Raw genomic sequence first — 16804 nt, 5'->3', positions numbered from 1 at the left:
CTCACTGGAATTTGATTGGAAAAAAACATGGCGATCTCCATGCCAACCGGCTGTCGTGACGTCAGACTTTACCTGTCCATTCGTCTTAATTAGATATAACACACTGTCAAGGTGTACCAAAATGTAGCGTGTCATGAATTCAAGCCCTCATTTTTACAGCTCAAGGTACTTAAACCCGTAAGTGATGCTCAAAGCGAGTGTAGATGAGCTTATGGCAGCCAGCGCCATCTAGTTATACTTGAGTCACTAAATGATGGCAGATGGCGATCAGCGCAGGGTTTGAAATACAACCTCTGAACTGTTATTTTTAAATGAGTACGCAATTTTTACCGGTAAATATTTTTAAGTTATTCATTTTAGTTTTTTCATTGCTTCCAATGCTTCTGAAACTATTCTATTAATTTGCTAAAGAAAATTAGCTGTGCTTATTTACAGGAAAGAGTAAAGGCCGTACTAATTTCTATGGAAACCTTTATAGCACTCGACTGATGCGGAAGTAGTTTGGTACATTATTGATAGCTAAGGTATACGGATATTACTGTTTTGGATTTTCTCTATAGTGATTTAAAGTACCACAAATATGAATGATAGATTCCGTCAGAAGGCGGCTATCCCGTTCTGTGAATTAAGCTATTATAGCTTAATTCGCAGCATACATATAGCATACAATTTGTTTTTCACAAATGCCCGCAGCGCAAGTGATATATGTCACTCCATCACAGGCGTAAATTTAGGTTTACAGCCCTAAGTTTGTCTTACTTCCTTTACATATAATTGGATAACCCTGCGCGACAATGAAGCGATCCAAATATATAACGGGGATGCAAATTACTTAAATTCCGCTGCGTATGACGAAAGATTTGGTGGCCAAATTGAGAATTCTGCATTGCTTTATTCTAGCTACAATATTTCATGGTGGGATTGTGTGCATAAAAAAAGCCAAAAAAATGTTTTCATCGCAAAAAAGACGGGAATATCTGCAGCAAGGCAATGCGTCTCCATAACAGCCTACAGAAATCTGCGGAGTTGAATTCATGCGAAGATATCCGAGCGATGCTCATGGTGAACGCCAAATTCCGGGTTCTCCAGCAGCGTTTGTCGTTTGTTTCAAAAATTTCCCAAGTCGCCCTGCTTTCGTCATCAGGTCGAAGGTGAACTGTCTTAGTTTTTCGCCGCCTTATATAGCAAACTATTATATCCTCTATAAGGCGGCGAAAAATCAAGACCTCTCAACTTCGACCTTCACATTTCTTGGGTTGAACTTCAAATTCAAAATATCTAAGAATTAAATGGCTAGCAAGTTACTTTCCCTCTATCACCAACTCGTTAATCACCTGGTAGAAGTATGCATGAAACTAAAAGAAAACCTATTTAGTCAAAATACTCGCTATGATAGGCGATGCGTTCAACTCGCGTCCTTCTGGTGTAAAAGCGTGGCGAATCCCGATTGGCTGTAACGGATGTCTCGTGGGAAGGGTGGGAGAGCAGCGCTCATTTGTCCGACCGTGAGATCGCTTCGGAAACTCCCAATTGAGGAGAGATTGGGGTGGAAAGGGGGTTGGGGCCTAACATCTATATGAGCCATCTCTCCTTTCACAACCCCACCCACGACTTATGACGCGTGCCATTTCATCTCATCCACAAATGAGCCTTTGTTCCCTAAACTACGTCTACATTATGCTCTAATTCGAACCAATCTTACAATAGTTATACGAGTTTGGTTTTCTCGGGTTTTCAGCCGGGCGAGAGTGTCCATCTTTTCCAATGTTTCGAGGTGCGATCGTCATATGGGAAAGGATGCTGGAAGGCCTCTTCATGCGCCCAAGGGACGGGGATAACTGTCCCGGTCGCTATGAAGCCAACACTACCGGTGCCTATTGTGCGAAAAATCCACAGAGGAAATAACCATTCGCCTTGACCGGGACCGGGTTGGGTTATCAGCGTCACTAGTCCTGTTATAAGTACTTAAATTACTACCAGTTCCATTCAGAAAATGTTGAAAAAAATAAATATTGTGATCATTGTCGAAAGTGATGAGTGATTTGTGTGAAGGAGAAACTCGGGAACTAATTGGCTTGAGATTGAATGTTAAAAAAAATAATCCTAAAAACAAAAATAACATTTCTTTGAACAACATATTTTTCCCCCCATCCATTGTAGCCTTTTTTATTGTTTTTGTTTATTATGATTATTTTTTTTTCATGTATTTTGAATTTATTGTTCAGAATTTTAGTATTTTTTTCTCTTTTTCTTTTATTTTTTACCAATCTTTTAATGTATTTTAAAGACTTTTGTGTTTTTTTAAGAGAGGAAGGAAAGACAGGATAGACTAATGGACGAGTGATATGGTTAGACAGAGAACGTCGTGTTTGCATATTTTCGTTACAATCTATCGGTTGTATCGCAGTTGTGGTCTCCTTTCACTGGTAGGCATCGATTGTCGTTCGATTTGTTTTCAGCACTACTCACAAGCGTTGCTCTATGGATACTAATAGGGTGGTTTCCGATTATTTTTTATTGCCTACATCGAAAGATTATCACTCCTGAAGTAAGAATTTCACGCTTTTAGAATTTTAAATGACGATATCTATTTTTCGCGATTAAATGAAAAGTTAAAATTTTCAAGCGCGCGAAAACGCGACGGCTAAGTATGAATGCTGGGAAAACTCCGTGTGACTACGTTCTGGGGCCGTATTCTGTATTTCGTCGGCACCGCACCGGTCGGTTTCCCTTCCCAGCCCACCGACAGCACATCATTCCGTACCGACGACGGTTTCCATACCGACGACGGCAAATTCAGCGATTCAGTATGGTCGTTGGTATCAAACCAGTCGGTACGGTTCCCTCTCCTTCCCAAACAGGGAAAATCCGAATATATCCGAAGTTAAACGTGTCTCCACCAATGAAAGAAGAGTAAAAATAAGTGAAGACTCATTGGCACAGTTTGTTGTCGTCATTCTCAATCTTTTTATTTGCGGAAATTACGACTTATTGCTAGATTAAGATAATCGATATTGGATAAGTTGTTAACAATGCTTATATAATGTGTGGTAGTAATGTTGTACCTACAGAATTGAAGGAAACAATATTACAACATCACAATAAAGTTTGTATGTGATGGAGATTGTTGATGCTGGAATGAATTATTGAAACTATCCTTAAGATCGTTGTTTCATTTTTTATATATTTTGTTTCCGTATAATGCTATTTATTCATGATTTGGTAATATAGTTGTCACTAAGCAAGTTCCGTCTAAATGTTATCAACGGAAGGTTATGCCATTGGCACCGTAGCAGACGAAAATAACATACCATGGAACGTGAACGTAGGATTCAAAAGCAAATGTAAATGTCATATTAGAGGAACAAGTTAGGAAATTTAGGTTCGAAGATTTTCGCGGCGTTGGTTTGATGATATTTCCATTCTATTCGGGTTTCTTCACCGCGTTTGTTGTATTTTAAAGACAACAGTTTCGCCGGCGTTACAGTCGGCGTCTTCAGGTCAAAGGTAAAATTTTTGGAAAATTTTTTCGCCTTTTATAGGCATAAAATTTTCCGCCTTATATAGGCGGCGGCGGCTGCTGATCCGCTGCTGCTCTCTCATTGGCCGGTTGTCCATCTCTCATTGTTGGTGGTCGGAGAATCCTCTTCCATGCAGTATGCAAGCTGTAGCCTTGATCTCTGTTGAAATTTGCGGGCGTTTTCGCTATTTCAATAGCTTCTCTGATCAAGCGAGGGAAGTATTTATTCTCTTTAGCTATTATCCTGGCGTCTTCAAAGAGGATGTTATGCCCAGGTTCACTCCAAGCATGCTCAGATATGGCTGAGAGTTGGTGCTGCTTGTTTTTCATAGCCCTCCGATGTTCCTGCAATCGGACTTTCATTGATCTGCAGGTCTCGCCAATGTAATATTTACCACATGAGCAAGGCACTCGATATATACCCTCATAATGGTCCATTGGGAGTTTGTCCTTCGCTCCGGGTAGCATGTCTGATATCTTTGCCACGCAATTGAAACGTGTAATTACGTTGTGTTTTCTGAGCATTCTGGCAATCTTTTCTGATGTGCCCGCCACAAAGGGAATTGTGGCGTATGCTTCCGGCTCGGGCCGGCTCTCTGCCTCAGAGGTCCTTTTTGGGGCTGCGTCTTTGTTCTCCTGCTCCACAAATCTTCTATTCAACATGCTACTGCTGTAGCCATTCCTTACCAGCACTTCAATGAGATGCTTCTTCTCCGCAGATAGTGACTCGGTGTCTGAGATGGCATAGGCACGATGTATTAATGTTGCCACCAAGGAGATTTAGCTTTAGGTTGAGATCTCTGTTGAAATAGCGAAAACGCCCGCAAATTTCAACAGAGATCAAGGCTACAGCTTGCATACTGCATGGAAGAGGATTCTCCGACCACCAACAATGAGAGATGGACAACCGGCCAATGAGAGAGCAGCAGCGGATCAGCAGCCGCCGCCGCCTATATAAGGCGAACAATTTTATGCCTATAAAAGGTCCGCTGTCACCGTTGCGCCGGTGACCACCATTACACCAAATGCCCCAAACCCAAGGAAACTCCGGCCAAATGTGTTAACTGTTCGGGCAATCATCCGGCCAACTACCTTGGATGCCCCGCATACAAAGAAATCCAGCACAAATTAGCAGAGAAACGGCAGCGTCTACTAAACCAACCTGAAGCCCAACCACCAGATGCTACAAACCAAACAGTATACCCCAGTATCGTTAACCCCTGGACCCGAAACCAACCCTCAATCACCCAAAATGCCCAACCACCCCAACCAAACATCAGCTCCTACCAACCACCAACCATCACTCCAAATCCAACAAACCCTCCTAACAATACCGCCCACTCCACAGCAGCACCCCAACCTTCCCCCACCTCCTTCGACTGGAAGTCCGCCATCAAGCCCTGGTTCTTAGGGCTCATCAAAAAAGTTCTTGCTCCTCCAGAAGGTAAGTCCAAACTGGACATACTACTGGAGGAATTGATATCAGGCGCTCTCTTACTCCTCAATGGCCTCTAGAGCGCGTCACCAAATTACCGTCCTACAATGGAACGCTGATTCCGTCAACAACAAAAAGACGGAATTACGCCAACTTATAGAGACACACCGTCCACATATCGTGCTTATCCAAGAAACTTGGCTAAAACCTGACAAAACATTATTCATCCCAAATTACCGATGCATCCGTCGCGACCGCGAATCACCGGGCGGCGGTGTTCTACTACTGATCAAAAAGTCCATCAAGTTTGAAGAATTAGCAGACCCTGCGGCTCCGAACATCGAACTCGTCGGAGCCTCCATTCATACCACCATCGGACCACTTGAAATGTGGTCAGCTTACAGTAAGCCGAATTGCAAATGGGAAAATGCAGACATCAAAGCCATTGAAAAAATTGCCCAACACCCCTGCGTCATTGGCGGAGACCTCAATGGCAAAAACACCGACTGGGGCTGCCGTACCACCAACCTGCACGGAAAGCTCCTGAATAAAATTGTTACTTCCCATACAATTCAGATCTCCGTTCCTGACTCACCTACTCACTTCCCCCCCTTCCCACACCTCCCGGACATCCTAGACATAGTCCTTACTGCAAACCTTCCTACCACTATTGAGCCGAGCATCATTGATAATGCTGCCTCGGACCACTGTCCAATAACCTTTACTATTCCATTCACCCACGAAACCCTGCCTCCTCCCAACCCCCGAATAAACTGGAAAGAATTCACGGAACTCTCCTCCAAGATATCATTACCAGATCCTCGATCCCTGAAAACGGAGGCACAATTGGACCAAGCAACCGAGGACTTCACCGGCAGCATCCAAAACTTCCTCAAGTCTGCCACCATTCCGCCAAAACCTGAGAACATCGCTGGAGAATGCCTACCAGCAATTATCCAAGACACCATCCAGAAACGAAATGCTGCTAGAAAACTATGGCAGCGTACGTTCCTCCCAGCGGACCACAATCTCTATCGAGCCTTCAAAAACCGAGCCACCTCCCTGCTCCGTGATTACAACGCCAGGAAATGGGATGCAATGGTTGAAGCCCTTTCACACAAGGACCACTCAGTCTGGGAACTCGCAAGAAACCTAAAAGGAAAACGCCCCCAACCGAAGCCCCTCATCAGACAAGGCACTACGGCTGTGTCTGACGCCTCAAAAGCCTCCCTCTTTGCTAACCATTTGGCCGAAACCTTCGAAAATCACCTCCCATCCACTCTGGAAGCAGACGCTACTTCGTCATCAATCTCTCTCAAGAACTCACCATCACCACCATTTCCAATAGTAACTCCATGGGAACTGCAAGGCATAATTAAAAACCTCAAACCTCGCTCCGCTCCAGGTCCGGACAAAATATCAAATCGGGCCATCAAAAACCTCCACCCAAAAGCCATTGCTCACCTTAGAAACCTGCTGAACGCCTGCTACCTACTTTCCTACTTCCCCCAATCCTGGCGCACAGCCAAGATCATCATGATCCCTAAACCTGGCAAGTCCCAAAATGATCCAAACAACTACCGGCCAATCAGCCTACTCAACTGCCTTGGAAAAATTCTAGAAAGAACTATCCTAGCCCGACTAAACCCCGAAATAGAGGATGAAAAACTCCTCCGAGATGAATAAACAGGCTTCCGACAACATCATGCAACTACGCATCAAATCACCCGCCTGGTGGAATACATCTCCTTTGGCTTTAATATCAACAAGCAAACGCATGGGGTGTTCTTGGACCTGCATAAAGCCTTTGATCGAGTCTGGCACTCCGGAATAACCCTCAAACTCTCCAATCTCCCAATCTCAACCTACATCCAAAAACTACTCCTCTCCTTCCTATCAAACCGCTCCTTCTACGTATCAGTCAACTCCGCCTCCTCCCCACTCAAACCAATCTCCTCAGGAGTGCCCCAAGGCTCTGTCATTTCACCCATCCTCTTCAACCTCTTCATAAACGACCTCCCGATTAATCCCAAAACTGAAACCTTCCTGTATGCAGATGACACAGCCATTCTATCCCGCTCCTTCAATCCCAATGTAGCAGCCAAATACGTCCAAGAACACCTCCATGAAGTCAAAACGTGGATGGACAACTGGAAGCTAAGCATAAATGCCAGTAAATGCAGCGCCATAACCTTCGCCAGAAAATCTAAATATAAAAACACTACCAAATCCTACTATGGAACTGAAGTAATCCCTGATTCCAAGGAAGCAAAATTCCTTGGAGTAATTCTGGACCCAAAACTCTCCTGGAATAATCATATAGCCTACGCCTCCAAAAAGACACAGGCAGCGACAAATGCCCTCAATCCACTGATTAACAGGAAAAGCCGAATGAAACTTGACACGAAAAGGACAATCTACCTTGCCATGCTACGCCCTCTCCTCACCTACGGCTACCCAGCCTGGGCTGGGACATCATATTCCAATCTAAACAAACTGTGCATCATCCAAAACAAGATACTAAGACGGATTGTTGATGCACCATGGTTCGTCAGAAATGATTATATCGCCAACAACTTAAACATACCTCCCCTCTCCCAACACCTACACACTCTAAAAGACAAATTTGAAAAATCCCTAAACAATATAGACAACACTCTCATACACAACATATGGGACTACCAACCAAACCCACATTTCAAACACAGAAGACCAAAATTCCCCCTCCGCTTAGAACCCCTCACAAACAAATGAAGAACACTTAAACCCACCAAAAACATTTCCACCGATGAAGAATAAGCCCTGATTGACAATACCGCTATAAACACCTAAATACACCAACGATTAGCAGCCGCGGCTGAATATCGAGCCAAATGTGCACCAGCACAGTCAAACTGCCTGCCTGCCTGCCTATAAAAGGCGAAAAAATTTTCCAAAAATTTTACCTTTGACCTGAAGACGCCGACTGTAACGCCGGCGAAACTGTTGTCTTTAAAATACAACAAACGCGGTGAAGAAACCCGAATAGAATGGAAATATCATCAAACCAACGCCGCGAAAATCTTCGAACCTACATTATTCGCCTCTACGGGGAGGAGATTCATCGGAAGATACGGAGTTTCGAGAAACTTCGGAAAAGGAGAGTAAAGCTGATGTCTTCTTTAGCCTTCCTCCAACGTTGCAGAGACTCAAACACCCTGCCATCTTGTGTCAACGTCAAACACCATCTCAACACGCGTGCTGCCAAGAGAATTCTCCGACGCACCAGCGAAGCATTACTTAGAGAAAGAGTGCACCACACTCGTGGCGCCCTCCATTTCTGCTCGAAGGAAATCTACAATGCTCATATGGAGTTAAGCAATATCTTGTCCACTGCCGACTGGGATACTATTGACAAAATAACCTACGAGTCATCCCGCATCACTCAAGCCACGGTACGGGAAACGCAGATCAAGAAATTTGAAAAACTGAGAAGCAGGCAACATCCAGTTCATGATCCTGTAAAGGGCCGTTCCGTATTCAACCTTATAGACGAAACCTTGGATTGTGCCACAGAAAGCATTCTAGCGAAAGGTTTCAACTTCGCCATTGCTCCTAAGACAATTCCGAAAGAAAAAATCATCACCGGAGTTGAATCCGCCATCCGGAAGCTTCCAAAAGGGATTGCAGATGAGATAAGGGAAGACGTGGGGAGTATCCTCCGCAAATCAAGACCACCGAGACCGAATATAACAGCTGCAGAGAGACGATCGTTAAGAAAGCTCCAGGACAATGGTAATATTCTCATATTACCCGCAGATAAAGGGAACGCTACTGTTTTGATGCGAAAGGAAGACTACGAAAAGAAAATATTATCTCTTCTCCAGGAGCAAACCTACAGAAAGATGAAGGCCGATCCAACAAGCAAATTGGAACGAAATACCAGGGCCATCATCAAGAGTTCATCCATTCCAAGAGAATATCAACGAGGCCTCCTCCCTTCGGCTGCGAAACCACCGAGACTATACGGCCTACCAAAAATCCACAAAGAAAACGTACCTCTGAGGCCGATTGTGAGTCAAATCGACGCCCCAACTTACTGGCTATCCAAATATCTAGCCCAATCACTCCAGGAATACGTTGGACGGACTTCATCGCATGTGAAGAACTCATCCCATTTTATTGATATCCTTAATACGGTCTCCGTCACAAACGAAGACATCATAGTTGATCTTTGATGTGGTGTCTCTGTTTACAAACGTCCCTATCCAAGAATCAGTGGATATCATCCGACGACTCATCTCTGAAGGAATCCCGAATGACTTTCCCAAATTAGTGGAATATTGTCTAAGAAATTCTTATTTCTTATGGAATGGGGAATTTTACGAACAAGCAGAGGGGGCAGCTATGGGGTCTCCACTATCTCCAGTTGTAGCGAACCTTTTCATGGAGGATTTCGAAGAAAAGGCCATCGCGTCGTACGAAAAGAAACCATCGCTCTGGCTGAGATACGTTGACGACACGTTCATCATTTGGCCCCATGGCGCCGAAGAATTGCAGAAATTCCTACAGCATCTCAACTCGCAGCACCACGCTATCAAATTCACAATGGAAATGGAACATGATGGTCAACTTCCCTTCCTGGATGTTTTGGTAAAAAGGAAAAGAAATGGGCTCCTAGGACATGCCGTTCACAGAAAGAAAACGCATACTGACCGCTATCTCAACGCTTCTTCGCACCACCACCCAGTGCAAAAAATCTCCTTGGTGGCAACATTAATACATCGTGCCTATGCCATCTCAGACACCGAGTCACTATCTGCGGAGAAGAAGCATCTCATTGAAGTGCTGGTAAGGAATGGCTACAGCAGTAGCATGTTGAATAGAAGATTTGTGGAGCAGGAGAACAAAGACGCAGCCCCAAAAAGGACCTCTGAGGCAGAGAGCCGGCCCGAGCCGGAAGCATACGCCACAATTCCCTTTGTGGCGGGCACATCAGAAAAGATTGCCAGAATGCTCAGAAAACACAACGTAATTACACGTTTCAATTGCGTGGCAAAGATATCAGACATGCTACCCGGAGCGAAGGACAAACTCCCAATGGACCATTATGAGGGTATATATCGAGTGCCTTGCTCATGTGGTAAATATTACATTGGCGAGACCTGCAGATCAATGAAAGTCCGATTGCAGGAACATCGGAGGGCTATGAAAAACAAGCAGCACCAACTCTCAGCCATATCTGAGCATGCTTGGAGTGAACCTGGGCATAACATCCTCTTTGAAGACGCCAGGATAATAGCTAAAGAGAATAAATACTTCCCTCGCTTGATCAGAGAAGCTATTGAAATAGCGAAAACGCCCGCAAATTTCAACAGAGATCAAGGCTACAGCTTGCATACTGCATGGAAGAGGATTCTCCGACCACCAACAATGAGAGATGGACAACCGGCCAATGAGAGAGCAGCAGCGGATCAGCAGCCGCCGCCGCCTATATAAGGCGGAAAATTTTATGCCTATAAAAGGCGAAAAAATTTTCCAAAAATTTTACCTTTGACCTGAAGACGCCGACTGTAACGCCGGCGAAACTGTTGTCTTTAAAATACAACAAACGCGGTGAAGAAACCCGAATAGAATGGAAATATCATCAAGTTAGGAAATTGTTATCAAAATATGGAGCTGGGTGTAATTAAAAGAAGTGTAATGACGAGGAAGTAAATAAATTGTGATTGGGTGAAATACATATGTATAAGTTGCGCATTCCAAGTGAGAGAAAATGATAATTTTGCGGCAAACCTCATACTTATTAACAAATATCTTCTTTTATCGTCAAGGGAATCAATGGCTGACGATGAAATGAAATATAGTTGCCTGTTACAAATGAAAGAAACTGATACCGTTGTGGCAAACTTCATACTTAAATAAAAATATCTTATTTCTATGCCGAGAGAAACGCCAAATTGATGATTGAGTGAAATAACAATCGCCTATTCAGAGTGATATAAAGTGATAACATTGCGGCAAAACTCATATTTAATCAAAAATATCTGTTAAACAGAGGATGTCACTACTAATGCGAGCAGCAAGAACGTCACCGTGGAAAGGTTAAAAAATAAGCATCACTACGATTCCGATGTGCATTTCTTCCGTTATAATTGCCTGTCTAATCTAGGCGCATCGTTCATAATTAATCTTATGTGACTTACATAGCAATTTCTGGACTATCGTATGCACCATAATACATAATACTTTATCATAATTTTCTTCGAATATATCATACGGCTGGTTTCAAAGTAGGTGTTACTATTACTTCATCATCATCATCATCACTGATCAACAATCCTAGGATTGGTTTGACGCAGCTCTCCACTCAGTTCTCCTATCAGCTAATCTTTTCACACCTACGTATTTCTTATCTTTCACATCTCTCTTTACTTGTTCCATATATTTTGTTCGGGGTCTTCCTTTTCCATTCTTGCCTCCCACTTGTCCTTCGACGATTGTCTTCATCAGGCCATCATGTCTCAAGATGTAGCCTATAAGGTTGTTCCGTCTTCTTATTAAGGTTTTCATGAGGATTCTCTTCTCTCCTACCCTTCTTAGGACTTCCTCGTTACTAACTCGGTCGATCCATTTGATTTTCATCATTCTTCTGTAGCACCACATTTCAAAGGCCTCTATCCTTGCTTTCTCCGCTGCGGTCATTGTCCATGCCTCACTTCCGTATAGGAGCATACTCCAGATGTAGGTTCTTATAAATTGTTTCTTTACTTCCATATTTAAGTTTCCCGCTGTAAGCAGGTCTCTCTTTTGGTGGAATGCTCTCTTCGCCTGGGATATTCTGCGATAATTTCTTTCTTGCTTCTCCCGTCACTAGTTATCTTGCTTCCCAAATAACAGAATTCATCCACCTCTTATCAGTTTTTGCCTCCCTATTTTAATATTGGTCTTGACTTCTTCTCTTCTGCTGCATACTAAGATCTTGGTTTTCTTCGTGCTTATTTTCAGTTGATATCTACTCATTACCCTACCCATATTAACCAGAATATTTTTCAAATCCTTCTCTGTTTCTGCTATAACGGCTATGTCATCGGCAAATCTTAGCATGCTAATTTTTTCTCCATGGCTATTCACTCCCAATTCCTTTTATTTGATTTCATTAATGGCTTTTTCAATGTAAACGTTGAAAATTACGGGTGACAATGTACAGCCTTGTCGCACTCCTTTCTTAATTCTTGCTTCTTCACAGCTGGGCCCTGATTTTATCACGGCTACTTGGTTTTTGTATAAACTGTGGATGATTCTTCTGTCATTATAAAGAACCCCAATTTGCTCTAGGATTCCAAGCATTGTGCTCCAATCCACGTTGTCAAATGCTTTCACTAAGTCCACAAACGCAACGAATGTTGACTTGTTCTTTTCCATTCTCTTCTCTATGAGCAGTCTTAGGGCCAATATTGCTTCCCTTGTGCCTTTGTTTTTTCTGATTCCAAATTGGTCCTCATCCAAGTACTCTTCTGCTTCTCGTTCTATTCGTCTATAAATGATCCTTGTCAGTATCTTTGACGCATGTGTAGTAAGGCTTATGGTCCTAAAATCTTCGCACTTCTCCGCTCTTTTCTTCTTAGGAATAGGGATTATAATGTTCCTCTCGAAATCCTTTGGTATCTCACCTGTCGCATACATTTCACTAATGATTTTGTATAGCTGGTTCAACGTCTTCTCTCCTGAATTTTTAATTAGTTCTGAAGGAATGTCATCAATGCCAGACGCTTTATTTATCCTGAGGTCTCTTACAGCCGCATCAAATTCCGATCTTAAAATTGGGGCTCCCATGTCATCGGTATCCACTTCCCTCTCGTTTTCGATAGCATTCGTTCTGAGGCGACTTCCTTTGTACAAATCTTCCAGATATTCCTTCCATCTCTTCCCTTTTTCTTCGTTTTCAGTCAATAGTTCTCCGTCTTTGTCCCTAAGGGTATTACATCTTACGCCCCTTTCCTTAAAGTGGTTCCTCACTATCCTATAAGCGGCCTCTACTTTTCCATGTTTAAGATTGTTTTGCACGTCGTCGCAAATGCTTTTCATCCACGTTTCTCTAGCCTTCCGCGCTTTACGACATATTTCGTTCCTTATTCTATGAATCTTAAATGAAATAGAATAACTTTGACCCTGTAGTAAGATCCGAAAATGGAGTACATTGGGTCAAAGAAACTATAAATAATATCTTTTTTCATGTCTCTTTTTCTTGTGAATGTGAGCAACTCCCTTCGGGTGGAAAGCGTTTATGTACACCTGCGGATACAAATTTGCTTGTAAATACATTCCAACGGCGTCATCATTGGATTCGCTACGACCTGTTGTATCTCCTAAATTATACATACATATTGACGTTTCCAGTGCTTTTGATTGTGGTAAGTTTTAAACGACAATGCAGCATGTTATGTACCTAACTCTTGGCGTTACTAAATATTGCATTGGAGAAACGATTGATCCAAAGGTGAATGAGATATATTATGCTTGCAAAACAGTCACAGTACGTTACCCTTTCTGGTAGATTTCGTATCCATGTAGATATCAACATATCGCCGCTCGATCCACTAAAAATGTGTTTGGCAGGCGTTTAAATTTTCATCTTCCTATAATATAACGCAAGACTTAGATTGCTTGAGCAATTAGGAGCAGTTATCTTTCATTGCGACGTGGAGAACATCATATTAGAAATCTATCAAATGTCCTGGTCCGACAGAAACGGTAAGTTAAAAAAGATGCTTGGCGAACGGATAGGTATGGGAAGTCGTTTTTCCCCACATAGTAAGTAAAGAAGTAAAGGACTTTTATATAGGTTATTGAACGATGTACGGTCATTTAACAGTTGAAAGAAAATGAATTCCCCAGGGCCGTGCTCTTAGCTGTGCAAGAAAGCGGAGGGGGGGGGGGGGTGAGGGGGGGGGTCGCTTTATCCCCTCTCTTCTTTGCCCAGCAAAGAGCACGGCCCTGGGGAATTCATTTTCTTTCAAGGACTTTAATAAAATACTAGTCGGAACTTCGTATTTTATTTATTTTTTAACGGCTGGTGGTGCATAACACCCACACACTACTCCGCCAGACGCCCATTGCGGCGGCCTGCGGAGTAGGTAGTATTTGTGTGCAATGCACCGTAAGGTTTGATGGAATTGAATTGATATTAATCAGATTAGCTACGGCTACCGAGTGCACAGTCGTGATAAAAATAAGCAATCGTTCTGTATTAATTCAAAGGATTTCGCTTTCAAGGTATGCACGCATGAAAATATATAGTGATGTATTAATTGTTTCCTCGTCTTTTTCAGAGAGACATGTTTTCTTCGTGTTGAGTTTGGGTGTTGTGTCGCTAATGTAAATATGGTGTACTTACGTGTGTCTAATTTTGTGTCCTGTTCGCAGCGAGTGTGAATTCTGCTGATGCTCTGCAGCCCATTGCACTCATCTTTGCTGTCATTTAGATTGATATTCCGATAATTCCTTACTGGCTGCTTCCGTCCTGTGAAAAAAGAGGAAAAATTGGTCATTTTATGAATGCAGAATATAGCTGAGTATCATTGCTTTTATTTATTGTTATTTTCTTAATTAAATTTCTTATAATTTGATGTGTTGTACATGTGTTTATATTAGTTAGTGGTGGAAAGGAAAATAAAATTCACCTTGTGCGTTAAACAATGACGACTTATTAATGGCTCTGGTCTTCTACACCGGTATATCAAGGTATGTTATAGGAAATGATAATGGCACGGATTCAGAAGACGTGGTTGGTTAATCGGTGGTAATTTCAGCCAAGACAGCGTCTGACAGCAAAGATAAGAACTAAATGAAGCCCAAGCAATACATTTAAATATTTTATTTATTGTATACCTGAAAATAATTTATTTCTGATAACTGGGATTTCATCACGTTATTGGTTCATTTATCGATATAATTTTTTATTATCTAGGTAAAATACTTTCTACATCTCATGAAATGAATGGTTTGAAATAAAATGACTCCGTAAATTGCTACTGACATTGAAGTTAAACTTTGCAGATTTCACTTATATAATTTTAAAAGAGCTGTTTCATTGAGATGCTACATCATATGGTCCCGGTACAGGACAACCAAAATTGTGAATACCGACTCTTGTACTTGCTAAAGCGTGCTCCAGAGAAAGAAAACACGTCAAATATTATTAGTACTACCAATAAAATTCAACCGCTGAGGATCGAAAACCTTGGAAAAGAACCAACCGAAACTTTAACTACAAAATATGACATTAACCTTGTTGTAGTTAATTGCTGTAGCGTAAAAAACAAGCGCGCCGAAATCGAGCATATTTTTCAGGACGCAGACGTGGTCATGGGGACAGAGAGCTGGCTTACGGAAGATATAAGCGACAGCGAAGTTTTTCCTCCAGAATATAAAATTTACAGATGCGATCGGCGCAATAGAACTGGTGGCGGAGTTTTTATAGCCGTTAAATCACATTTACACAGCGCCGCCCACGAAATAACTGACAACGAAATAGAAAGCGTATGGTGTACAATTAAACAACGAAATAAAAGGAGTATTCATATTTGCTCTTTTTATAGACCGCGAACTCCGAAGTCGATATTATGTACCTTCTTGAAAATCAAATATCTGCATTTACTCAGAGAGACAGTAAAAGTGTAATAGTAATCGGGGGAGATTTTAATCTCGCATCCATAAACTGGGGTACTTACACTGTAAAACCGAACTCAAGAAATAGAGAAATCAGCGAAGTATTACTCTACATACTTGCAAATCACTCTCTCGCCCAAGTAGTTGACAAACCTACGAGAGGAAATAAGATATTAGACCTTTTGGCAGTAAGCCATCCTAAGTTGATAAAACAAGTCGATATTATTGACGGTATAAGCGATCACAGATTAATCCTTGCAACGCTAAAAATTGATGTAGTGTCAGCCGTAAAACCAAAACGCAATATATACCTATTTGATAAATGTAATTTCACTAAATTTGGCAAGATGCTTAATGACTCCTACAAAAAATTCGTTGTTACATCAAAGGACCAAAGCACAGATGTAATATGGACACGTTTCTTAGAAATTCTGCGCCAAGGAATCAACGAATATATTCCGCAAAAACTGAAATGTGATAATAAGGAACCTCGCTGGTACAACAATGATGTCAGAAGAGAACTTAGGAAACAGAGAAAACTATACAATTTGTACAGAAAGTCCATTACGTCACGTAATAAATCGAAGGAACTTGAAGCTAGAGAAAGTTACGCTGCACAACGCTCAATAACCAAGAAATCAATGCGAACTGCAATGCGAAAGTTTAAGGAAAAAGTTCTCGGTGAATTACTCGAAGAAAATCCGAAATCCTTTTGGTCGTACGCGAGAAAGCTTCAGGGAAAACATTCAACCGTAGATTCGTTATTTGATAAAGATGGTAAACTTGTCACCGAAAATATTGACAAAGCTAACACTTTAAATTCCCACTTCGAAAGTGTATACACTACTGACGATTCTCAAGTCAATTTAGACACCCCATATACTGAGGAATCGATGGAAGAAATATCTGTACAACGTGATGGGATAACTAAACAACTACAATCGATTAAGAATAGTAAATCTCCGGGTCCGGAGGGAATACCCGTGCGTGTCCTCAGGGAGTTAGCTCCACATATCGCACCTTATTTAGAGATCATATTCAAGAAGTCACTCTCCGAAGGGAAGTTACCGCTAGACTGGAAAACTGCAAGCGTTACACCCATATTCAAAAAGGGAAACAGACATGACCCAGGCAACTACCGTCCGATTTCATTAACATCGATTATAGGCAAGATACTTGAACATATCATCGTTAGCAAT

The 16804-nt window shown here is 42.1% G+C and overlaps 3 protein-coding genes across 3 annotated transcripts in view; 1 reads left to right on the top strand and 2 right to left on the bottom strand.

Moving 5' to 3' along the window:
* Nucleotides 1-16804, bottom strand: part of LOC124161611 — a 439803-nt gene that overhangs the window by 213987 nt on the left and 209012 nt on the right. The window contains exon 2 of the mRNA XM_046538001.1: nucleotides 14332-14457. The gene's annotated coding sequence lies outside the window, so the exon portion shown is untranslated. The remainder of the gene's footprint in view (nucleotides 1-14331; nucleotides 14458-16804) is intronic.
* LOC124161475 lies at nucleotides 8108-14419 on the top strand. Its single transcript, XM_046537796.1, has 2 exons — nucleotides 8108-8729; nucleotides 14361-14419. The coding sequence occupies exons 1-2, from the start codon at nucleotides 8108-8110 to the stop codon at nucleotides 14417-14419; spliced, it is 681 nt and encodes a 226-aa protein (XP_046393752.1).
* Nucleotides 14440-16804, bottom strand: part of LOC124161474 — a 38599-nt gene continuing 36234 nt past the window's right edge. Inside the window, exon 3 of the mRNA XM_046537795.1 lies at nucleotides 14440-14457. Within this exon, the coding sequence (XP_046393751.1) occupies nucleotides 14440-14457 (18 nt within the window). The remainder of the gene's footprint in view (nucleotides 14458-16804) is intronic.

Source organism: Ischnura elegans, chromosome 6 (genome assembly GCF_921293095.1).
Source record: "Ischnura elegans chromosome 6, ioIscEleg1.1, whole genome shotgun sequence".
Taxonomy (NCBI): Eukaryota; Metazoa; Arthropoda; class Insecta; order Odonata; family Coenagrionidae; genus Ischnura; species Ischnura elegans.
This window is presented reverse-complemented; position numbering and strand designations above follow the sequence as displayed.

Excerpts from the sequence above, each read along its gene's own strand:
- LOC124161475 (XM_046537796.1), top strand. The coding sequence starts at position 8,108 with ATGTCTTCTTTAGCCTTCCTCCAACGTTGCAGAGACTCAAACACCCTG. Across the intron at positions 8,730-14,360 it reads AAGAAAGCTCCAGGACAATG|CGAGTGTGAATTCTGCTGAT; the intron begins GTAATATTCTCA and ends TCCTGTTCGCAG.